The sequence below is a fragment of the Rousettus aegyptiacus genome, unplaced genomic scaffold (genome assembly GCF_014176215.1).
Source record: "Rousettus aegyptiacus isolate mRouAeg1 unplaced genomic scaffold, mRouAeg1.p scaffold_m13_p_5, whole genome shotgun sequence".
Classification (NCBI taxonomy): Eukaryota; Metazoa; Chordata; class Mammalia; order Chiroptera; family Pteropodidae; genus Rousettus; species Rousettus aegyptiacus.
Window position 1 is genome coordinate 74,255,467 of NW_023416308.1, and position 24,871 is coordinate 74,280,337.

Here is a 24,871-nt window from a genome sequence, read left to right on the forward strand (position 1 = left end):
GCTAGACAAAGAGGACAGTGCGTCCCAATTGGACAGAGGCCTCCTGGAATGCTTCTGGCTGTGGTGGCCAGAGTGCCTTGGGGTAGAAGAGCTAAGGACACTCTTGGAGACCTTTGGAGGCCTCTGTCCCTAGCCTCAAGTGGAGAAATCTTGTCCCTCCCACCTCTTCCTAGATGCCCCGTCCAAATCCCCACTACCTTCCCACAGCTTTTATTGACCCTAGTGCTCTGGGAGAGGAGATGGGTGTGACCCAGCATGTGTTTACAAGGACATTCCTGTGAGTGTGTGCAAGAGAATATGTGCATTTGGTGTTGCACACTTGGAAGCTATGTGTGCATGGAAGCACATGTGTGGTTTGTGTATGAATTGGTCGTGGGCAGTCGTATGTTTGGCAGCATCTTTAAGATGTATATAGCCATTTCACTTGAATGTGCTTCTGAGTGTGTGTGGGCGTACAATGTGTGCAAGTATCTCCTGATTGTGTTTGTGACCATTTATAGGGTGATATGTTCCAGCCCTGTGTGCCAGGGGGACTGGCTGTCCACGTGTAGAGAGTTACTTGTATGGCTGAGAGTGCAGTGCGCATCTGTGGGTACAGATGTGTATTTTGTGGAGGTACCTGTAGCTAGGTTGGGGCAGCCTATGAGTGGCACTTCATGGGTAGCTGCAAAAAAATGGGGAAAAGAGTATCAGACCTTTTGGGAGACCTGAGACAAACCCCTTTCCAGTAAGAATGTTTCTCCTTCTACTAGTGAACTAGATTATCCTCTGGATTGAGGGCCCCCGAGGTGGGGAGAAGATGGTAGCCATGGAAACCTCAGCCTGACTCAGCAGTTAGAAAAGGGGGAGGGAGGTGTAGCCTGGGCCAGGAAGGCCAAGGTGGGGCCTTAGAGGGATGCGCACTTGCCCAGCCAGTCCCAGGGAAGCTGCCGCAGAAATACAGCGCCTGCCCCAGGCCAACGCAGCGGCTGCAGGAAGCTCCTCTGTAGTCCCCTTTAGTTTTTGAAACCCAGTCCTCTGCTGGTGGACCCTTGGGGATCAGGGGCAAGGAGGCCAGAAGACTCCTCAACAAGTCATCCCAGAGCTCAGGATGGTTGATCCTTTTTCCAGTTACTGGAACCAGAGGCCGGGAAAGATGACCCCGCGAAGGACAGACTGAGACGCCAGCGCAGCTCTCAGACCCCCAACGGCTAGATTAACCGAGCTGCAGGACGAACACTTAGTGATGCCCAACCGGGTTCCAGATGAGACCTAACTGGGACTTTCCTCTGAGCCTTGGCTTCCTCCTCTGTGAAACAAGACGGGTTAAGGTCCCCGACCAGCTTGCTCCGAAGTTTAGAAACCGACCTACCTGGGCCCCACGTGGAGCAGGCCCGCAGTAGGCTCACAGCAGGCTCACAGCAGGCATGCTTCATGAACGCTAGCTGTAGTTACTAAGTCCGCTCCTTGTAACTGAACAGGGTGCGGAGTCCTCTGAACTGCTGGCACCGCGGGTCTGTGGCATCCACGGGGACCCCGCCCCCGGCCCCCGCTCGCGGCGGGAGCGGCTCGATGGGGTTTCGGCGCGCTGACGTGGGCGGATCAAAGAGGCTGCCCGCGCCTTATAAAGCAGTTTGGACCGCCCGCGCCTCAGACCGTGCGGGGCCAGGAGGAGAACTGGGGCACGCGGGCAGTCTCAGGGCCCAGGAGCCCCAAAAAGCCGAGAGCAGCCTGAGTCCTCTCCAGAGTCCCCGCGGGACCCGGGCCGGCCGCCGCCCGCCAGGATCCCGGGCGTGTTTCTCTCGTCACTTTGTTAAGAGGGCGCCCTCGCCGCCTCCCCAGCTCAGAGAGCGCTGGGGGCCGCTGGGGGCCGCGCTCTCCGCTCTCCCGCGGGCCCGAGCAGCGAAGAACTCAGCGCGCGCCTGGCGGGCGAGCGCCCCAGAAGGTGAGCAGCGACGGCGGGCAGCTGGCGGGTGCTCAGCAGGAACCGGCTAGGGCAGCGGGGGCTATGTGTGGGGGGAGCGACCGAGTCCGAGGATTACGGCAGGACCCCGTTGGGCAATTACTCCCCCGTAAGAAAACTAAACCCTCCTCCACACCTCTTCTCCGCGGCACTCCAAGGAATTCCTCTTATGGAACTCAGCTGCGGGGTCTGGAGACTCGGGCTTCCCGCGAATGAGTTTTGGAAGTGGGCTGTGCGGTTCTTGCGCGAGCCTTCTGGCCCTGTCCCCGCATCAGAACCCCTCCCTCCCAGTCGCCCAGCGAATGAGGTCATGCCCGAGCCATCCCGGGGGTGGGGGATTTGGATCCTGCTGCAGAGAGTGTGTGGTGAGGTGGGAGAGGGTGGCAGAAGGCAGAGAACCACGGCAGCTCATACAGCATTGGAGGGTGGGGGCCAGCGTCTCGCTTTGAGACTGGTTTCCAGAAGCGGCGGGAGCGGGGAGAGCCGAGAGTTTGTTTACAGACCTGAGATCCAGGCTGGGGGTGGGGAGGAGGAGAGTCCTGTCCCTGCCGCGAGGCACATCTGGAGCCGCCCCGAACATCTGGCTGAGCTCGAGTACAAGCCCCACACCCCCCACCTCTCGGGGCTGAGGTGCCTCTGTGACCCTCACGATCTTTAGGCGCCCAGGGTCGGGCTCAAAAGAGCAGTCAGAGGTACCCCGAGTTCCCCACCCCACCCTTCCCACTTCCAAAATAACCCGTCTCCGTGGGCAACGGGGCGCATCGTTCGCAGAGGAGCAGGCACATCTAGCAAGACTCGAGCCTCTCGGGTCAAAGCCAGGTTGCAGGCCTGGCCTCGCTCCGTGTCGCAGGTAACCTTGAAGCGGTTGCTGGGCGTTACCGGCTTGCGGTGTTGGCTCTGCGAGCTGCGGAGCAGTAGGCTTCAGGCCCGGCCAGCGCCGGCTTTACGCGAGGCGTGGACACCCTACTCCGGCGCGCGGTGCCGGCTCAATCGGGTAGGGGGAGGCTTCTCCTGTCCCCTCCGGCTTGGCCCAGAAGGGCGGTCTCTCTTGCAGCTGGGTTTCCAGGGACTTCCAGACACCAATCCTTATAACCACCTGTTGGAGCGGGGCTGCGGCTGCGCTCCCGTGCCCAGCGTGTGCTCAGTCCAGGCGGTCCCTTCTCTCGCCCAGGGCAAGCGGGGTACCTTAGACCTTATCCCCAGCGGGGTTGGAAAGGGACCACTTATCTCTCCAAAGACACTACGCTTAGACGCGGGCCCACACTACCCCTTGGTATCAAGGGAGGCTCAGCGCCCGGACTGAAGCAAGGGTTCGGGAAGTTCAGGACTGTCCACGGCAAGTGAATGTCTATAAGACGATCAGAACTGAGAAGGCACTTAAACTGCACCTCATCTCATCCCCAGACAGGGACACTGGGGCTCTGGAAGAGAAGGGGACTTGCCCAAAGTCCCACGGCACCAGAGGCATCCGCCGATTCTACCTCGAACCTCGACTTAGCGCCCCCTGGCGGGTCGGGGGCTCCAGGAGGCGCGTGCGCCCTTACCCAACCCGCGCAGGCTGAGGGTGACCCAGAGGCCGGCGCGGCTGTCCTGGACGCTCTTATACGGGACAGGAATAATCCGTCAGAACCCAGAGGTCCAGGTCAGGCAATGCCTCCCCCAGTGACATTCTGGGGAGGCGGAGGGAGAAACCCGCGACCACCAGGGCAGCTCGGAAAGAGCATAAGTAGCTGGAGGCCTGGGTCTCCCGGCGCCGTGCGACCCGGGGGGGCCCTCCTCTCTCTGGGCAAGTTGGGCTGGACACAAGTCCCTCGCTGTGAGTCTGCGATCTCCTTCCTTGGGTGCAGCCCCTTCTCAGCCTGGAATGCTGAGCGCGTTGGGGGTGTGTATGAGGGAAGCTCACATTTTGGGAGGGGTGTGGGGGAAGAAAGACAGTGACTAGAGGTTTGATCATCTCCCCTCCTCCCCACATCCAGCCGATATTTTTCTCGTTCTCAAGTGTGGTAAAACTTTCAGGGCCAGGAAGACAAAGGGTTTGGATACAGGCTGGGTGGGAGTTACACTGAGAACCCCGTTGAGACCCTCAGCCTTGACTCGCATATTTGTAGCCAACGCCTGTGTTAGGCGTCTAGTGGGAGACTCTGAGAAGGAGAAAATAAATGTAATTCAGGGGTTTCTCCTTGCCTTCCTCTGGGTCATGCTGGAAGGCGCCAGAATACAGTGGGGTTTCAAATCTGCGTGTGTGCGTGCGTGTGTGTGTTTAAGGCATACACATACTTGCACACACTACACAGGTATTCAGAATAGTGGAAACAGGCAGAGGGGAACTCAAAGACCCGCAGACTTCTGGGAGTTTGGAAAGACCTCCAGGAGATGCATGGCGAAGTCCAGAACCTTGTTTTTACAGAGGGGGAAACTGAGCTCTGGGTGGTGGAGGGCTTACTCAAGCTCACACAGCCAAATGAGAACGCCCCCTTCTTGCTCAAGCGCCTGCACTGAGGCAGACGCCTCCTTTTTCAACTCCCCCAAATCTTTTAGAAAGGAATCCCTTTGTCTTTGCTCCTCCCCAGGGGAGAAGGGCTTGGGCTGTAAATGACTCTAGGCAAACGCCAGGTGTTGGTAAATTTGGGAGAAGCTGGAAATGGAGTTAATGAGGCGAGAATGAAGAGAGAAAAAAAAGAAGAAGAAAAAGAAAAAAGCTAGAGAAAGCGGTTCTGAGGCCTGCGGGAGGGAGGTGTAGCAGCTGCTCTGCGGCCCCAGGACGCCGCCTGGCGGCCGGAGGGGGCATCGCGCAGGCTCGGTGAGCCCTGCTCAGCCAAGACCAGGCGGTCTCGCCCCCCACCCCATCCCCCTCCCCAGCCCGAGCACTACCCGACCCTCGGAAGGGAGAAGGCTTGAGACGGACTAGGAGACCTGGCATCCTGAACAGCCCTTACAATACAAAGACCTTTGCCATCGCATTTCTTATCCTCCCCTTTACAAACTGAGGAACTGATTCCCAGCAAGTCCCCATGTCCTGGTCTTCTCCTGGTCCGTGATCTCACCGGACACCAGAATAGACGTGGGTGTGGAACACCAGGCATGGACCTGCGCTCACTGGCTGAACAATCCCATTTCACATCTCTGGACCCTAGTCTTCCTGGCTGTGAGATGAGCGCAGTGGTAGTACCTATCTCACAGGGTTGCTGTGAGGAGCAAATGCGATCTTGTTAGGTGAAAGTTCTTTATCACAGTTCGAATCACAGTTGTGTCCACAGTTTACAGAGCAGGTCAGCTGAGGCCTAATGGGGAAGGAAAATCAGCAGGGCCATAATATAATAATTACTGTCGCATAGATAAGAACCCTGATTCTGGGCCCCAAATCTACTGGCCCGCCAGCGCCCTCCGCCACGACCCCCTCCGCCCTCTCCTTTTTGTCCTTGCAGAGTTCCGTGTGTCTATCCCGGCTTCTCCCTCTGCTCAGTGTCTTTCAGCCTCGGCCTCCTCTCTCTCTCTCTCTGCCAGGTTTCTCCGGTGTCTCTGGTCCTGTCGCCCCCTCCCCCTCCTGCTGGCAGCCTGGGTCCCAGCCCAAGTGGCACAAAGGAACCGCCGGGCCAGGGGCCGTGCGAGGTGGACACGCCCTCCGCCGCGCTTCGGCGGCACCTAATTTGAGCCAGACGCCGGCCGCGTCCGGGACTGAGCAGGGCGGGAGGCGACGCCCGCCGCGCGCTCGGCCTCTCCCGGCCCCGACCCCCCTTTGTAATTTGAATAAAACGCCCCCCATCCCCGCGGCGGCCCACGCCCTGCGCGCTGCCTTTACCCGCCGCCTCTGCTCTTTTCAACTGCAGGCGACCAGCGCGAAGACGAGCGGAGGTGGCCGTGAGCGCGGCGGCACTTGGCGCGGCTCCTCCAGGGTGCGACCCCCGTGCGCGCCCGCCGCGCGACGATGAGGGCGCGGCCGCAGGTCTGCGAGGCGCTTCTCTTCGCCCTGGTGCTCCAGACCGGCGTGTGCTATGGCATCAAGTGGCTGTAAGTAGGGACCCCGAGTCTACTCAGATGGGCCCCGGAATGGGCAGCTGGGGGCGGCGGGGAGCGTTAAGGCGTTCCTGGATGGGGCGAGCACGCCCCAATCCTGGGAGAAGAAGTTGGCTTAGAGACCAGGAGCAAGACACTCTTCTTAAGCGTCCTTTTTTCTTCCTCTGTAAAATATTGTTCTTACCTCCCGGAGGGTTCAAAGCAGGAACGAGACAAAGGCCTGGAGGGCGATGGAATTGTCCTGTGCAGCTGAGGGTTACACAACCCCCGCCCCCCAAGGGCAGATGGAAAAAGATAGCGCGGGCAAGGGGTGCAATCAAGAGAGTCTGCGCCCTGCACTGGGGCCTGCTGTTACCTTTCCTTGTTAGTCTTCTGACACTAGCTGGAGGTCCTCAAACAGTCCCGACCCCTCCACCTGGGTGACTTTGGGGAAGTGTCACATAGTCTCTGAGAGCCTCTGTGTCCTCCTCTGTCAAAAGGGGGTAAGTGTCTGTAAGTCACTCAGATCAGATGAGAAGCGGCTCTTGAAAGCACCACATAAACTCTCAGATGCTTTGCACATGCGAAGGGTATTCCTTTAGATAGAAATGATGGAGGGGTAGGGAAGAGAAAGAGGCACCCTTCCATCCCGCAGAAGGGAGTGCCTGCTTTCTGCAGGACTGTGGGCCCTGCAAGCAGAGAGAGAGAGAGGAGTCAAACCCAGCCCTTTCCTGGAGGAGCTGCCCTCTGGACTGGAAAAGATAAGCCCAGGCTGTAAATAACTCCAAGTGCCCTGCAGAGACCAGGGTGGTTCTGTGGGGGCCCAGAGGAGGGGAGACCACCTGGTGAGAGGGCACACACTGGAAACCCTGGGGAGATTTTTTCTGGGGCAGTGCCCCTAGGCTGGGCCTGAGGAGGCTCAGGGAGTGGGGCAGGTGGGGACAGCAAGAAGGAGGCCGCTTAGCATGGAGGAACTCCCTGAGTGGTGGGAAAGTCCAGGACAGGACACAGTCTGGAGTTCGGGGTTGGGGGGTGGGAAGCCGTGCAGATAACACAGGCAGGGGACAGATTATGGGGGCTAAGGAGGGCCTCTGGGGGAGGTTCATGGATAAGCTGGAAGACTGAGCTGCGATAGCGACCAGGCCACTAGCAAACAGCCTCGAGGTCACCGGCCCTGCCCCTTCTGGGGCTGAGTTATCGATTAATTGGTGACTCAATAGGGGAACCCCATCTTCCTGAATTTTTTGTTTATGAGAAGAAGCCTGGGCTCAGCCACTCCTGATTAGTTTTGTAAGAAATCAGCCACCTTCCTTCTTCTGCTGGAACCTTGCACTGTCCCAGCTTGTGGGAACTTCTGACCAGGAAGTCTAAGTCCTCCTTGCCCACCACCACCATTTTACAGAGAAGGAAACTGACATCCAGAGAGGGAAAGGGTTTGCTAAAGAGCAAAGGAGCATCAGGTCGAGAACTGGGCTTGCTCCTAGGCCATCGTGGGGGTGCTGCTGTTGTTCCTGCCCTACAGTGGAAATGCCGAGGCTCCAAGGCTTCAAGGAGTGTGATATGCACAAGCCATCAAGCTGGCATGTGGCTGGCTAGCTAAGCCCAATATCCATGCTGTCCCCACTGCATAGCTCAGGCTGCTTCAAAATGGGTACAGTTCAGTGTCTACCTTAAAGGAGCTCCTAGCCTCTGGGGAGAGGTGCACATGCATAAAAAACAGAGCAGACTTTGGGCTGTGTCCTTGGAGAGGGAGCGTGGGAGCCCAGAGGAAGAGCAGTTAGTCCTACCTAGGAGAGGCGACTTCGAGCTGGGCTTTAAAGGATAGGTAAGATTTTGATGATTAAGGGTGGAATGCAAAGCAGGCACCCTAAGCAGGAGGAACAGCTGGGGCTGGGGCAAAAGCATAGAGGCAGGACAGTGTATGTGGGGAAACAGAAACCGTGGGTTACAGGAGCCAGACACTGTTCCAAGAGCTTTAGTCATTTCGTTTTGATAACACTCCTATGAGGTAGGTGATATTGTTATCACTACCATTTTACATACGAGGAAACAAAGGTACAGAAAGGTTAAGTAACTGACCCAGAGTCACACAGCTAGTTAATGGTGGCTGTGGCTTCAGAACTCAGGCAGACTGGCTTCATGAAGCCGAACCTTTTTTTAGTAGTTAAACTCTTGCTGTAGTTGAAAAAAGAGGGAGAAGCAGGAGAAAAGGTGGAGTTTAAGAATAACAGGTGTGTGTGTGTGTGTGTGTGTGTGTGTGTGTGTGTGTGTACTGTTGACCCTTGAACAACATGGGCTTGAACTGCCAGGTCCACTTATACGTAGATGTTTTTCATTAAATACCTGCACTGTTTTCTATCCATGCTCGGGGGTCCAAGGATATGCAGAGTCATCTGTACGCATTTATTGATGCCATTTTATATAGGGCATTTGAGCATCCATGGATTTTGTTATCCGCAGAGGTCCTAGAACCAATCTTCCATGGATACTGAGCGACAAGTGAAATTTGGGGGGAGTCAAAGGTTTAATGTGAGTTTTTGACTGTGTAGGGCCAGGGGCATTGGTGCCTCTAACCCCTGACTTGTTCAAGGGTCGACTATATATGTTCTTGCTACATGCCAGGCACAATTCTAAGTGCTTTGTGTATATTGCTTCATTTAAGTCTCCCAACTACCCTGTGAGGTGTGCTCTGCTATCTAAACAGAAGAGGAATTAATAGGATGTCTCTAACTAACAGGATGTCACAGCTAGTAGGCAGCAGAGGCAGGATTTGGAGTTAGGCTGCCTGGTTCTGCGGCCTATTGGTTACAGGGAGCCACAGGAGAGTTGGGGCCAGAGAAGTATACAGTGCTGGTGGGAGGCTGAGGATTCATGCAGGAGGCTCATCTGCCCTTGGATCGTCCTGGGGGTCCTGCTGCCCTAGAATTTAAAAAGTGAGCTGAAGATGAAAGAGGTATTTGACATAGGAACTGAAACCAGATATGGTTTAGTGACCTGGAATGCCCACCCATTGGGGACCTAGGACTTGGCCTGAGTTTCCTGGTGGGATGGAGAGTAAGGGAGAGGAGGACAGAGCCTGGCTGCCCTTGAAAGAAGCTGACCAGAAATGATGTGGGTGTCCCTCCCCTTGGGTGGTCACCTCTCACCCAAGTCAGGTGCTGGGAGGCTCTCAGACCAGCAAGTGTTGGGAGACCCAGGTGGGCTGTCTACCTCCTTCTCTGGCTGCCCGGGGCGGGGGCAGAGGGGAAGGTGAACCTCTTGGGTTGTCAGTGAGAGAAAAGGCATGGGGTAGCTGGGAGGGCCCATAAAGGCCACCCCCCTTCCCTGGGCAGCCCCAAGCCTGCTGCTCACTAGGGATTTTGCCTCTTGAGGAAGAATCCCAGGAGTCCCCACGAAGGACAGAGCTGCTGCAGAGTGGATGCAAAGAGCACAGGACTGGAGTCGGGAAGCCTGGGTCCTCGCCCGAGCTCTGCCAGTTCACTAGCCATGAGCCAGGCCTCAGGCAAATCAATTACTGTAGACTCCGAGCCTGTTTCCTCATCTCAAAAACGGGAGCGAAAGAACCGTAGCCCGGCATCTGCAAGGCCTTGGTTCTAGCTCGGCTCTGCCTCTGATTGGCTATGTACAGGCCCGGGCAAGCCCTGCCCTTCCCTGAGCCTCAGTGTCCCCACTTACACAATGGGGTGGGGACACTGAGGCTTGGCGAGGGCCAGTGACTTGCCTTAGGGGGCATGTTGGGTGAACAGCTGAGCTGGAGCTGAAACCTAGGTCTCTGCCCCCCAGGAGGACCCCTGACTCCCAAGTGGAGAGTCCTCAGCCACCCCGGCAGCACCCTTGGCACAGGCCTTGCCTGTGAACTCTCTATTCCCTCCTGTCCTCTCTTCCACCCTCTCTCCCGTGCCCCCACCTCCAGATAAACCAAAATGTTTTCAATTAGGGGCCTGCTGCAGTGAGGCAAGCCGGTGGAGATGTCCAGACGGGGAACTCCCCCGCCTCCTGCCCTAATCCTTGATTACCTCCCCAAGGGGGACTTAGTTAGATACGGTCATTACCACTAATTACCAGATGACCGCATGGCCCTCCTCGGGAGTGGAATCCGCTGTCTCCCGCCTCCTGGTCTCCCAGCCCGCACACTCCTGTAGGCGGGTCGCTCCCTCCACACCGAGCAGGCTTCTCTGTCCCAGCCAGTCTCTCCAGCAGCTCCTTTGGTGTCCACCCTGGGCCCGTCAGGGGCCTCCAGGCCTTGTCCTATTTGTCCTCCACCCGCCTGTGCAGTCCGAGCCTCGTCCGGGAGCACCCTCACTGTGGTTTTCCTTCATAGCACCTGCCCTCACTGCCAGCTGGGGAGGCGGGTCCTGGATGACTTCAGAGGTGGACAGGCTGAGACTAAGAGTGGCCCAGGGTCCCCAGGGACCAGGAACACAGAGCACCCCTCCCTGGGCTCTGCAGCACCGGGCACTCAGGAATTGCCTGAAGTGAGGTCCCCAGGAAAGGCTTGGCTCATGTTACCCCGTTTCTTGGCTTGAGCAGGAGCATGGGAGGGAGGCAGCCCTCACCACTCGAGTGCCCGCTGTGTGTCTGCTACCGCACCTGGGATTTTCTGGTGTATCTCACGTGATCCTTCCTGTTGTGAGAGAGAAAACTGGCTTAGAGGGGAAGAAAGCTGGGTGAAGTGAGGGGCAGAGCAGGCTCAGGACAGGCTGAGTGTGGGCGGCCCCCAGCCCAGCAGAGCAGGGACCTGGGAAGGGGAGGCCGGGTCTGCAGGAGAATGGTGTCAGGAGGAGGCAGAGCACCCACGCACTGGAGGGCCTCTGTGTCCTCCTTTGTATGAAGGAGGCTCACTCTGAGCGTTGTGAGAATGGGATGAGGCCTGATGTGAGGCTCTGCAGACTGGGGAGTGTGGCATCCATGTGGGGCTGCACACGTGGACAGTGCCTGCTGGGTGGAAGTGGAGAAGGGGTCACAACTGAGGGGTGGCCTCTAACTCTGCATGGTGACACCTCGCCCAGTACAGGCGGCAGGAAGTCAGACCACACGTTCCCTGAGGTGTTCCTGTATAGGTGGGCCTCAGTGGCTCAAAAGGCTAGGTTGGGACAGACTGTTCAGTTTAGGGCAAGAAAGCATGCCTGAGGTCTGCTCTGCATGCTGGACGCTGGCATCCAGGTACGCCGGACATTGCCCTGCTCATGGTTGAGGGGGCGGGGTTGTGCTAGGGTTCACAGTGAGGGAAGACTGCACAGGACAGCCACATCGATGTCAGAGAGCCTGCGTTGTGCTGCCCCAGCTGTGGACACCAGGTCGTGCCATTACCCTGGGTCTGCTTCCTGGGCCCCTGGAAGATTTCTGTGCTTTGGAGCTGTAGGATAGGTGGGGCCTGGCAGAGAATGAGAGGCAAGTGGAAGCACACTAACCTATTAGTACTTAGTGTAGCACGTATTATCTCATTCAGCCCCTACAAGGCCTCTAGGAGCCCCGTTGTAGTCAATGCTCAGAGAGGGGCAGCTATTTCCCCAAATCGCTCAGCACATAGAGGGCAGAGCTTGAGCTAGAATCCAGGTCTTTTATTCCCACTGGTCCAAGATTCACCGGGCAACAACCAAGGGGATCCCACTTATGGATGTTCCAAATGCTTTGCACTCATTGTATAATTTAAGTCTTATCATCACCTTTTGAAGTAGATATTATTTTCTTATAACAGATGAGGAACATGAGGTCCAGAGAGGTTGGGTAATTTACCTAGGTCACACAGGTGGTTCCCAAAGCCTGTGCTCTTCCCTGGCCCAGCCCATGAGCTGGAACATCCGGGTCCCTGCCTTTTAACTGTTGATAGATTTATGCTGCCATTAGTCTAGGGGCTCCTTGAGGAAGGGTTCTGTGTCATGTTCATTACCAGATGAGTCTGGGAAGAGATGGTGCTTAGTACATATGTCTTCCACAAGCAGATAAAGTTAATTTATTCATTTAGGTACAGGAGCAGAGGGAAAGGCATTCCTGGCATCAGGAAAAGCTTGGGGAAAAGTGAGATGGTACGACAGTCCCTGTCAGAGAAGACAGGAGCCTTGTGTGGCCAGGTGTTAGGACACATGGGGGACAAGGATGAGAGGTTGGAGAAGGCAAGGAGCCAGGTTCGGAGGGGCCTTAAATGTCAGGCGGCAGCCCTTGGGCCTCGAGTAAGTGGGAGTACGAGGCAGCCCACAGGTAGGAAAAGACCACTAAGGCAGTAATAGAGCCGAGCACTGACCATGGCGTGTCAACCCCAGGCAGAGAAGTGATGCACGTTGTCTGAGTCAATCCCTCAGATAATGCTGGGAAGTTGCTGGGAGAAGAGAGGTTAGGTGACTTGCGTAGTCCCAGGGGAGCGGCAGAGCCACCTGCCCACCCAGGCCTGTGCTGTTCTTTGGCGCCAGGCGGCCTCTCTCAGGATCTCAGGCCAGGGGTTCTAGGATCTCACCCTTGCCAGGGCTGAACCGCAACCCTGAGTGAGGACTGCTGTGGGCACGGTGCACTTGTGGCTTCAGATTGGCCTATTCTTACCCCTCTCCCTCCAGGGTCTCCCCTGGGTTGCTGAGGGTCAGCTTGCCCTGGGGCAGGGGGTAAGTCTATGTGGAACTCTTTAAGGCTGTGGTCCCTCTAGCCTGCACTTAGAGGAAGTTCTGCCTGATGCAGTATGCTCCTCAGAGAAGGCCTGGGGAAAAAGTCAGATCCAGGATGGACCCCTGCTCCTCAAGTCTTGGAATCCCAGTGCTCAGGGCCAGGGTCTGGGAACTTCTTAGGTCCTATAGCATCACCAGGGTTCATAGAGACCCCCTAGGCCAGCATTTCCCAAAGCACAGATGAGGTCAGTGTTCCTCAAAGGGCTTCGTGCTCAGCAGACGAGGAGTTAAGCAAAACCAAGCCTGTTGGTTTGCTGCTACATTTCTCAGGGCTTTAAAATATGAATGTACATCATGACTCTCCAAGGGGATTTGTAGTATATCATGTTCCCCAAACATGCTTGACCACGGATCTCTTTTTTCAGAGTGTTTCACTGGAACCCATTCTGGGAAATACATTTATAGGTCTGCACACTGAGGTCCAGGGAGAGATGGTGATTTACTAAGATCACACAGCAAGTTAATGGCTATTTCTGATTTATCAGAAAATGAATGGCTCTTTAATACAAATCCCTCACACGTATGTGGGACTTTATAACTTAATAAATGAGTTTAATAATTAAATGAAGCAATGATAGGATACTCCTAAATTATGCATATAGTAAGTGTTCAATTAACTATAACCTATTACTATAATTACAGTAATCTAGCACTTAACAGTGTCTGGCACTTAGTAGGTACTCAGTGTTGAATGAATGTTGAATGAAAAGTAGTAATTCACAGCTTTGTGAGAGCTAAATAAAGACCATGAATGTGAGTACCTTGTTAACCGCAAAATTGTTGATTGTTAGTAGAATTATAATAAAGCTTAGGTAGGATGGAGGTCAGGATCCTATGTTGTGAATGAGGGCCTGAGGCCCAGAGATGGACAGTGATGTGCCCGAGGTCACAGCGAAGCAGATCAGGGGGATGGTGCTTTGCCTCTTGGTTTCCTGGCTCCTTCCAGCAACAGCTGCCGGCCGGTTGAGGAGCAGCTGGGGCCCGGAGGGTTGATGCTACGCGGCCCCTCACATGCCCTGTCTCTCCTTCATCACTGTTGCCTTTTGGCTGTGTGCAGGGCGCTGTCCAAGACGCCGGCAGCCCTGGCGCTGAACCAGACGCAGCACTGCAAGCAGCTGGAGGGCCTGGTGTCCGCGCAGGTGCAGCTGTGCCGCAGCAACCTGGAGCTGATGCACACCGTCGTGCACGCCGCCCGCGAGGTCATGAAGGCCTGTCGCAAGGCCTTCTCGGACATGCGCTGGAACTGCTCCTCTATCGAGCTTGCCCCCAACTACCTGCTTGACCTGGAGAGAGGTAGAGAGCCAGTGGGGCTGCCAGGGGCTGCGGAATGCATGTGGGTAGGGCTGGATGCGTTCAGGCGTTAACGCATGTATGTTTGGATAGGTGGATGAATTCATGGGTGGATGAATGGATATATAATGGGTGGATGAGTGAATGGATGATGGATGGATACACAGAAGGTTATAGGCATGGATGGATGGATAGGTGGATGAATTAATCATAGATCCGGACATGTAGGCATGAATCGATGAATGAATAATCATATAGTAAGTGAATATATCAGTGCAGGAGAGCCTGAATGACAGCACAAATGCACACGTGCCCTAATGCATGAATAAAGGAATGAATGATGCCAGGGAGGCTCTTTGGAGGGGAGTACGAAACGAGAATGTCACCCTTGGGGCATACTGGTGTTTGCAGGTAATTCTAAACCAGGCCAACTAAAGTCGTTGAAAGATACGGAATGATGTAAAGACAAAGAATGTCTGCAGAGAAGACTGCCTGGAGAAGGTGGCTCCTGGGGTGGATTTGGGGGTCATGTGTGCAACAGAGAGGCTATTGATGAGCAGATATTCCCTAATGAATCTAATCTCTCCTCTGCACATAACGGCTAACATTTGTACAGCACTTAACAAAGCTTCCTTCCTTCTTGAATTATTTGAACTCTAGACATAGCCTTTCAGGTAGGTATCATCTTCCCCATTAATAAGGGGGCTTAAGAAGGGGAGGTGACATGCTAGGTAAGAGATGGAGCCAGGGCTTGAACCCAAGGCGAGGATACTCCACAGCCAAGACACATTGTGCTCTGTGTGAGTTTGCTAGGGTGGCTGTAACAAAGCACCGCAAATAGGGGATGGGAGGTTCAAACAGCAGAAGTCTATTGCCTCACAGTTCTGGAGGCTGGTGGTCCGAGACCTAGGTGTTGGCGGGTTAGTGCTCCCTCCGAAAGCTCTAGGGGAGGATCTTCCTGGCCTCTTCTTAGCTTCTGGTGGTGGCTGGTGGTTCTCAGTGTTCCTTGGCTTGTAGCTATATCATCTTAGTCTCTGCCTCTGTCACATGGCCTTCTCCTTCTATGTGTCTCTGAATCCAAAACTCCTTCTTCCTCTGAGGACACTGGTCATTGAATTAGAGCCCACCTTGATCCAGTATGACCTGAGCTCAATTAGACCTGCAAAGACCCTATTTCTAAATAAGGTCACATTCATAGGTACCAGGAATGAGGACTTGAGCAGGTCTTTAGGGGGGGAAACATTTCAACCCACAGCAGGCTCTTCACACACTCATCCTGCCCATCAGGTCATGAGTGCTTTGCCGAGCTCAAGGACTGGGCCTCCGTTTCTCTAAAGCAGCCCATAACACTGAGTGTGGGGCAGGCAGGGGGAAATATGGGATTGAGAGTATGTGGGACTGAAGGCGTGCCTGTGCGTGTGTGGGACTCTGCAGGTTATTGTGAGTGTGTGTGTGTGTGTGCACGCGCGTGTACTTGGGAAAGTTAGCACATGCCTTTATGGGAGAATGTGGAGGGACTGATTAATGGCCCTAGTGCTGTCCTCCACCTGCTCTACCCTGCTTGCAGCCCATCCCTACCCGACCTCACAGAAGCAGGTAGGGGCCAAGGAGGAGCCCCTCAGGCCTGGGTTGGGTGCTATCCCTGGGTCACTCTACCCCGGCTGACCTCATGCCTCCCCACAGGGACCCGGGAGTCTGCCTTCGTGTATGCGCTGTCGGCAGCCGCCATCAGCCACGCCATCGCCCGGGCCTGCACCTCCGGCGACCTGCCTGGCTGCTCCTGCGGCCCTGTCCCAGGTGAGCCACCCGGGCCCGGGAACCGCTGGGGAGGATGTGCGGACAACCTCAGCTACGGGCTCCTCATGGGGGCCAAGTTTTCCGATGCTCCTATGAAGGTGAAAAAAACAGGATCCCAAGCCAATAAACTGATGCGTCTACACAACAGTGAAGTGGGGAGACAGGTAACCACCCACCCCACCCACCCCAGATGGTTGTGCTTGTGCCAGTAGGCCAGAAAAGGCCACCCAGTGTGGCCCGATGGAGGGGGTGGAGGGCAGTGGAATGGGCCCTGATGCACCCACACTAACATTCCTCCCCGTTCTTCCCTCTCTAGCCACTTGGGGCTTGCCTGGCTCCTCCTCTTCCAGGGGTTCCACTGGGATTTGGGTTGGAGAATGTTGGCAGAGAAGAAGCAGCACTGAGTTAGGGGTTAAGAGCTCCGAATTTCTACCTCAGCTCTGGTACGGGGCTCTGTATGCAAGTCACTTCTTCTCTGGCCTTGGCTGTTCCCGTCTATAACATGGAGGGTTTGGTGTTCTCGAATCCCCATTGGCTAAATTTCTCAGGCTCATCCTCTGGGGCTCTGGGCCAAGGTGGAGGACGCATGGGGAGCACTGTGGGGCACCAGAGCTTTAGTCTAAGGAGTCATCTGCTGGGATCTAATGGGAACCCCTCCTGACTCCAAAACCCACCCCACCCTCCAAAACGCGCTTTCCCTCAACATCTGTTAGCAATTTTTTCTTAATTCCTCACCTCATTCCACAAAAGTTTGGGTGAGCAAATGAATGGACCTTTATATTTTTTGAAAGTTAAAAAAAAAAAAAAACTTTATACTAATCTGTGTGCCAGACACTGTGCTGGGTGCTGGATGACTTTTCTCTCCTGTGGCACATAAACTGCCTGTGAAGAGGTACTGCTACCCCTTCTGACAGATGGAGAACGGTGTCAGCCGCAGACGGCTTCTCATGACCTCCTCCCTGCAGCCTTGTGAGACCAATTTTGCAGAGGCACCAAGAGAGGCAGAAAGAGCTGAGGTGTGTTAACCAAGGACACAGGGCTTGATGGAGCCCAGGTCTGTGGGACACCAAGTCCAGAGGTTTCCACGTCCTCACCTTTCTCTCTCACTGGTCTCCCTCATGTAAGGATTCTAGGATGTTCAGGCCATCTTTGGACATTTGGGGAAACTGAGGCCAAGTCACACTGTGGGTCTATAGCAGATTCTGACCAGGGACCCAGGACTCCAGCCTCCCAACCCTGGGGGCCTGCTCCCCCCCACCCTAGGAAACTGAGTGGGGGCCCTTCACCCAGCCCCCAGTTCAAGACCCCGGCCCTACTCCCACTCACATCCGGGCCCAAGCCTCGTGCTGCCCGGGACACAACCATTGCCTCAAGTCCAAACAGCCTAGGAGCACCCTGGACTTGTCTCTGGGGTCCTGATTGCAAGGAGCTGGGCTCCTTGGGGCATCTGCAAGAGGGAGCAATCCCCCTCCCCGCAAGCAGAGGGCCCGTGAGGGGTAAATGGCCTCTAGGATACAGTGGGTTCAGTGCCAGCACACAGCTGAGCTGAGGAACTGAACATAGCTTACCTTTCCTTGGTGACTCAAAAGTACCTCCCCACCTTTGGGAGGCTGACCATGCCCTGCAGCTGTGTTCGCTTCATTTCTGAGCTCTCTCCCTCAGGCTTCACTGAGACAATTCTAGATTTTACACCTGAGTGGACTCCCTCATTCCCCATTTCCTGGCACAAGTGAGAGAGAAGGGGCCCTGAGACCTTGGCCAACACCCTCACTAAATCAAGTGATTTTGGGCAAATCTCTGCCTTCTCTGTGCCTCAGTTTCCCCATATTTTTGATGCAGGGGGTAGGCCCAGGGGTCTAAGTCTCGCAGCTGACTGCACAGGGCAGACAGGAGAGCTGGCCTGGACACAGAGAACCGAGTCTTGTGTGCAAAGAAGCGGGGGTTACACAGCAGAACTGAAAAGATAGAACTCATGCCCCTCAAGTACACATGGGGAAACTGAGGCCCAGGGAAGGTGGTGGGACAGAGTCACTTCAGAAGCCAGGACTAGAGTCTCCCCAAGCCTCAAAGCCCAAGCCTCCCCCCCTCCACCAAATTATTACTTAGACTGACTTTTCAAAACTAGTATTGATTTAACTTTTATAGTTCATCAAATCCTTTCATATATGTCATCTCACTGAAACCTTACAATGGCTGTGCAAGGTGGCAATTGTGTGTTTGCTCTGCACATAGGAAGACAGAGGCGCTGAGTGAAGTGACTTGCTGAGGGTCCCCTGGCAGGAGCGCTGGCAGTGGAAGGGGAGGCCAGCCAGGCCAGGGAACGCCCCCTCATGCGCTCACCTCCTGCCTCTTCTTCCTCCCCTCCACACTCCTTCCCTCCCCCCTTCTTTCCAGCAAGCACTTAGTGAGCTCCAGTTTTGTGTGAAAGGAAAAGCACACACCAATTAAAGGCATGGCTTTCGGAATCACTCTCAGACCTATGTTCAAGTCTCAGCTCCAAGATTTCCTGGCCATGCAACACTGGGCCTGAGACTTAGCCTATAGGAGCCTTTGTTTCTTCTCTTTACAATGAGGAAATAGAGATCTCCTGTGAAGGGCTGTAGTTCTGATTAAGCCATATTACATGTTAGAATACTTGGTATACAGTAGGTATATATGTGGCATTCATTATCCTGCAGCTGCCACTCTCTTTCTGTCCCTCCTAGCTGCCCCCCAAGTTGGAGGGGGAGCTGAGGACCTACTACACTCCCCAACTTTAGAGCAGAAAACTCTGTTACTTGAAGCCCAAGTGGGTGATGACTTCCTGAGAGCACCCAGCTCTGATATGGGGGTTTTGGGGGAGTGGGACGCAGGATCCCGGGGCAGGCCAGGGAGGAAACCCTGGCCGCCCAGCCAATGCCCTCTCCTGTCCGCAGGCCCTGCGTGCTTCTCTGGAAATGAAGTGTAAATGCCACGGGGTATCTGGCTCCTGCTCCATCCGCACCTGCTGGAAGGGGCTACAGGAGCTTCGAGATGTGGCCGCTGACCTCAAGACCCGCTACCTGTCGGCCACCAAGGTAGTGCACCGACCCATGGGCACCCGCAAGCACCTGGTGCCCAAGGACCTGGACATCCGGCCTGTGAAGGACTCAGAGCTCGTCTATCTGCAGAGCTCACCTGACTTCTGTATGAAGAATGAGAAGGTGGGCTCCCATGGGACGCAAGACAGGTAAGGGTCAGCTGTGTTGCACATGCCCCATCCCAGCTCGGGGCCAGGCACACTGTCAGGCTTCAATTGGCATTTGGGGCAAGGAGTCTCTTCCCAGTCAAAGAAGGTGGCCCCAGGAATGCTGAGAGGAGGTTCCAGGGTTTAAGGGACCCCTGGCAGAGCTTCTGGAAATGGCCGCTGTAACATCTCACCCAGACAGGGGCCCTTTGGGAATGAAGGCTGCTGGGAGACCCCTGCCCTATCTTCCTGCTAGTTGGGGAGACAGATAGGAAGAGACAATAGGGGACAGGGGCTTGGAAAGAAGTTGCCCAACATAAAGTAGGTCTCAGTAAATGTTTGTCAAGTGAAAGTGAGAGACAAATGTTATATAACTTGCCCATCGGACAAATGAGGACCTGAGTGAGGCGCAAGGGGAGGTGGGGGCATCAGCTAGCCCACAGCGATACAGAATGTCTGCACAGAGTGGAGGCAGAATCAGGGCAACCACATTTTAGAGGGGCAGCAGGAAAGCGAGGTCTGCCTGCATTCTGTGGAGAGACAGTACTCCCATGTCTCCTGACATGCGTGCCCCCACCTTCTGGGCCCTGGCTCTCTCCCCGACAGTTTCAGAGCCAGGGCAGGGGTCCCAACAGCTGGCCCCGTCATGGCTGCTGAAGCTGGCTCAGGACAAGGGAGAGGGAGGGAGCCAGTAATGACTGCAGACCTACTGTGTGCTATCAGGGCTGGTGGGGATTCAGGAGAGCAGCATTTCGCAGAGATGGTTCTGGAGGAAGCCAGTCCAGACGAGCTATAATAGAGATAGTTCTGCAATCGTATACGTTTGGGAAATTCTCTGGCGATTCACAAGGCATGAGTACATATTAAAGGCTCTGAGGAATCCCACAGTAAAGGATCTGTCTAAGCTGTGTTTCCCAGAGGTGTTTGGCTGTGGAACTCTTTTATTAAGGAGCCCCTAATAGCATTCCACAAAATGAGTGTTTTGCGGGGTTAAAAGAATATTGAACCAGAGCGAGGGTGTCTGAGAACGTGTTTGGCACATAGTTGGTGCCCAGCCAGCATTTGCTTCCTCCACAGCCCATGTTCCTGTCTCCAGGAGAGGGGGCTGGTTCGGGGGGCTCTGTCTTCACAGGCCAGGGCAGCAGGCTCTACGAGGAGGCCTAGGCTCCCATCTGGAGTCCAGATTGAGGGGGTCGAGCAGAGTGAAGATGGAACCGGGTCAGGCCAGGGAGACAGGAAGGAGTGAGAGTCTGGGTTGAGGGAGCCAGGGTGGGTGTGATGAGGATGGGGTGGGGAGAGGAGAATTCTAGAACCCAGAGGGGCTAGGGGAAGCCCATTGAGAACCGCAGAGCAAAGAGAGGGTCTCCCTTTATTTGGCGAGGGGGCGGGGTGCTGTGTGTGTGTATGTGTGTGTGTGTGTGTGTGTGTTTTGGAGAAGTACAGTTTGCACCCTGACTCCGCAGCTCCCTAGCTGTGGGAACTCGAGCAAATCCTTTTACTTGTCTGAGGCTCAGTCTCATCTTCTGTGCAATGGAGTCAATATCACACACTTCAGAGTGTTGGTGAGTTATCTCTAATTACACTTACCAAGCGGCTCCCCTGTGCTAGGTGGTGTCAGTCCCATGATGAGGGCTCCCATGATGAATGGCAGTCTCCTGTCCCAGGCCTCTTCTTTCTTAGCTGCCCCAGTCTGCCCCTGTGACAGACAACTGACAAGGATGCCCCATCCCATAGCACCAGGGGCCTTCCTTGCTTTCTCGGAATGCTCCTTCTCCCTGCTCCACCCCAGGGTTTTCTGCCATGCTCAGCTCTCAGCCATTCCTCTGGGGATGGGGCTTTGCAGACACCTGTATTGGTCAGCTTTTTCTGCAATAACAAACAGCCCCAATATCTCAGTAGTGTAAAACCACAGACACTCCTCACACCCATTACATGAGGCCCAGCAGAGGGAAAGAGGCATCAAGTGCTTAGATTGTGGCTGAGGGAAGCTTAGGAGTGAGGGGAGCCCAGAGAGGCCCTGACCTGGCCTAGACATCAGGGAAGGGTTCCTTGAGGAAGGGAAATGTGAACTTTGCTAGAGAATTTGGGAGTATAGGGGGTTGGATGGAAATGAGCTTTGTCCCCACGACAACCTCCCTGTCTAACCTGAGCCCAGCTAGAAGAGCTGCCAGCCTACACAGATACTTCTTCATTTGACATAAGAGCTGTTGGCAAAAGAAGGATATTTAGATTTTATAGGTACCTTCTATATCTTCTTTTCCTGCACAAGTGATTCTGGAAGAAATGTAGCCTCTAGCAGCCTCTGAGTTCTCTGACCTTTAGGGTAGGGACAGCATGAACTGGACTTGGTTTCAGGACCCTTGAGCTTAAGCTCTGCTTATCTACAGACTCCCGTGAGACTTGAATAGGCCGCTGCCCTTTGCTGAGCCTCTTTCCATCCATAAAAAGGGCATAACAATTCCACTGACCCAAGGACCCACATGCCTCCAATATGATAAAATACTGGAGAGGAGCACCTGGAACACAGGGGCGAATGGGTGACGGACCCTCCCTCTTAAGGAACAGTGTGCCAGACACTCGCTTTGCCTCACGTCCAGTGCCATTTTGTCTGTTTTAAGATTTATCCTGGGATTCTAAAAGTAAAAATCATCTTTACATTTGTTACGATGTAATTCAAGATTAAATATGAAGATAAGATTATTAGAGTGGTCGGAGACTCCTTCCAGTATTTAGAAGTGGAAGAAATAGAAAAAGATACCTCCAAGAAATAAAACACCGCCATCATTTTGACAAATGCCTATTAGAATTAATAGGGAAAAGTGAGACGTACCCTCTGGGAAGAGGATTATTTTAAATTCTCAAAGACCAAGACACCTCCCAAAGGGAGATGTCTTGCAGTCCTGGCGGGGGAGGCCGTGGGCTGCCTGGAGGGGAGCGTGGGGCTGGGAGGTGACGGAAGCACTCACTGATCTCCGCCTTCCCCCAGGCAATGCAACAAGACATCCCACGGCAGTGACAGCTGTGATCTCATGTGCTGTGGACGCGGCTACAACCCCTATACAGACCGCGTGGTCGAGCGGTGCCACTGCAAGTACCACTGGTGCTGCTATGTCACCTGCCGCAGGTGTGAGCGCACGGTGGAGCGCTACGTCTGCAAGTGAGGCCTGCCCCACCCCTGTGGGAGCTCCTGGGGCCCTCAGAGGCCAGCCAGGGGGCCTGGAGACACCCCGTGGATTTTTGCTTGTGAATTCCAGATGCCAGGCCTGGGAAGCGGCTTGTGCTTCCACTTGGAAGCCACCAGGAACAGGAGGGCCGGGACATCAAAGGAAACTGACAAGATTAAAAATAACCTGGCAGCCTGAGGCCTTGGAGTGCCCACTTGTTGCCTTTCAGGCTGATCTAAGAAGCCAGGAGCATGGGTTTGGCAAGACTAGTATGGACTTGACCTTTCAAGCCAGAGACACCAACCTCCTGGGAAGAAGGGGTGTGTGTGGGGGTCTCCCTGCCCTCATGGGAGCGTTCTGCAGGCCCAGCCCTTGAGACTTCCACTGCGACGCACCCCCCCGCCCCCCCCCCCCCGTCTCACCCCCTAAGGTCGAGCCTGCTGGGCCCACCACATGGAACCACTAGCTTGGGTTGTAAATGTTTTGTTTTGTTTTGTTTTGTTTTGTTTTTTTCTTCCTCTGGGATGTGGGAGCTACAGAAATATTTATAAAACATAGCTTTTCCTTTGGGGTGGCTTGCCTCAATTCCTCTTTATATATTATATATATAAATATATATATAATGATCTATATTTTAAACAAGCTTTTTAAACAGCTGTATGAAATAAATGCTGAGAGAACCCCAGACCGCCCCTGCAGTCTCTGGCCTCCTCAAGTGAGCTCAGAAGATCCTGGGGCTTGGGAGGGCGGGGAGCTCTCCAGTTTCCAGCAAAGCGGCTCCGATTGATGTGCCTCTCCCAACACTCCCCCCACCCTGTAGGATCTGGCCCTGGTCTCCATGTAAGATCTCTCGGTCAAGGGCGAGGACAGACGTCTTGAAACATAAACCCAGCTGGCAGATTCTTTGTTCCTCAGGGACTCACACACAGGCGTACACAGCCTGGCCATGTCGTCAGATCTGCTAAGCTAGCTTAAGGGAAAACCCAACCCAGGACCTGGGGATGCAGACTCAGATTCCAGCTAACCCTGTGGGCTATCTGTGAGTGTGGGGAAGCCTTGTCCCTCAGTTACTTCATTCGTAAAACGAGGGTGGTGGAGATTAAGGTTGGTGGTTGGGAAAGGCCCCAGCCTCCTGCCTGGACCAGGCTGGCTGCAGTGGGTGAGGAGAGAAGTGGAGGAATTCCTGTGGTGTTCCATCAGGATTTGTTCTCTTTATGGCTGTGGGGTGTGAGGGCAAGGATGATGGAGAAGGACTGAAGGGTATTGGCTGAGCACTTGGAAGAATGCTGAGATGAGGGTGGAGAGAGGACTGGGTTCAGACTTGGGCACATGGAGATGGTGATGTCGATTCGGTCCCAAGTGGAAATACTGAGTAGTTGGGCAGATGTTTGAGTCTGGAGTTCTGGGGAGAGGCCAGAGCCAAGATGCATGCTCAGGCATCAGCACTAAAGGGTAGGATAAAAAAGCAAAGGGGACCAAGGCCCGAGCCTGGGCACTTCTCCTCCAGAGGTCAGGGAGCTGAAGAGGACAAGAGGCAGAGAGGCGAAGAAGTGATGACCAGGGAGATGAGAGAAACCTAGAGGTCCTAGCTATGGCCAAGTGAAGGCGGAGTCTCAGTGCACACAAACTGTCCCTTTCTGAGCTTCCGCTTCACTTCCTGGCATGGGGGTGCCACTGAGGAGCAAGAGGAGAATATTCTGGAGACTGGCCTATGCTAAGGTCCGCCAAAATGGAAGCAATTAGCGACCTGTATTAGTGTGTCTGTGGGTGACCACATGAGACAAAGGATATAAAACAATGTTAAAAACTGAATTTCTGTGTGTGGGGGAACAGGCACTAACACTGAGGGGAAGGCTCTCTTTTCCCCAGAGCCCACAATGGCACGGCCTGAGATGGCTTGGGCAGAGCACAGGCTCGAAGTCTGGACAGGATTCAGTGACATGAAGCAGGCACACGGGGCGGGATGGCAAGGACACACCTGCAGAGGCTGGACCAATCACAGGATGGGAAGAGATGCGGCCTTTCTCCAAGTCCCTGCCCGAAAGTGTGTGGCTGAGGTGGCAGCAGGGGCGGCCTGAGTCACAATCACAGGCTGGAAGGAACTTCAAGATAAGTCTTCTGGTCTCCTCTCAATCTGTTTTGCAGATGAGGAAATTCTGAGATGGGAAGGGCCTTTCCTGTGGTCACAGAGCCGATAAGGGGCTGAGGGCTGGTGGTGGGGTTGCAGGAGATCCTAGGGTGGGGCTCCCGCCAGCATCTCTGCAGAAAACTCAGCCTCCATGGAACAAACCCTTGGAGTGTTCGCTCTCTCAGGCCCAGGGCTGCCCTGCACCACAACCTTCACTGGCTCCCCATGGTCCGCAAAATCAACCCCCAGTTCCCTATCCTGGCATATAAGGTCCTTCCCTCAGGCCCCAAGTGACTCTTCCAGCCACAGTTCCTGCAGCTCCCCAGGCATCCCCTCCGCTCAGCCCGCCTCTGGGCACCTGCTGTTCTTCAGCAGGCCTGGAGTGTCATTTCTCCCATTGGAATCCCACTCAGCCTTCACAGCCATCTCCACAGAGCCTTCCCCAGTGCCCTTGGGCTCCCTACAACTCTTTGAACCTTTAAAGCAGCCATCGCACTCATGATCACAATGGCCAGCCACTGTCCACTCTTTGTTCAAAGCCCATATAAGTAGTCCACTCCTCCAGGAACACTTCCCTGACTACCCTCAACCTGGGTCAATGGTCTCCTCTGGGTCCCATGGCCTCTGTGTTCCCCTCTGAAATTGCACTGGGCCAAGGTGTTGTGGAGGTCTATACTGTGCCTGGATCTGCCTCCCCTA

The 24,871-nt window shown here is 54.7% G+C and overlaps 1 protein-coding gene across 3 annotated transcripts; it reads left to right on the forward strand.

The window, feature by feature from the left end:
• The first annotated feature begins 1,647 nt into the window (after positions 1-1,647).
• Positions 1,648-22,721, forward strand: WNT11 (Wnt family member 11). 3 transcript variants are annotated; one of them, XM_016161627.2, is made up of 6 exons: positions 1,648-3,584; positions 5,770-5,950; positions 13,646-13,881; positions 15,562-15,839; positions 18,591-18,883; positions 21,867-22,721. In XM_016161627.2, the coding sequence occupies exons 2-6, from the start codon at positions 5,868-5,870 to the stop codon at positions 22,039-22,041; spliced, it is 1,065 nt and encodes a 354-aa protein (XP_016017113.2). In that variant the 5' UTR covers positions 1,648-3,584; positions 5,770-5,867; the 3' UTR covers positions 22,042-22,721. The 3 variants fall into 3 exon arrangements, with proteins under 3 accessions (XP_016017113.2, XP_036077302.1, XP_036077303.1); XM_036221409.1 differs by having other exon boundaries at positions 1,648-2,792; XM_036221410.1 differs by having other exon boundaries at positions 1,648-1,924.
• The last annotated feature ends 2,150 nt before the right edge of the window (positions 22,722-24,871 follow it).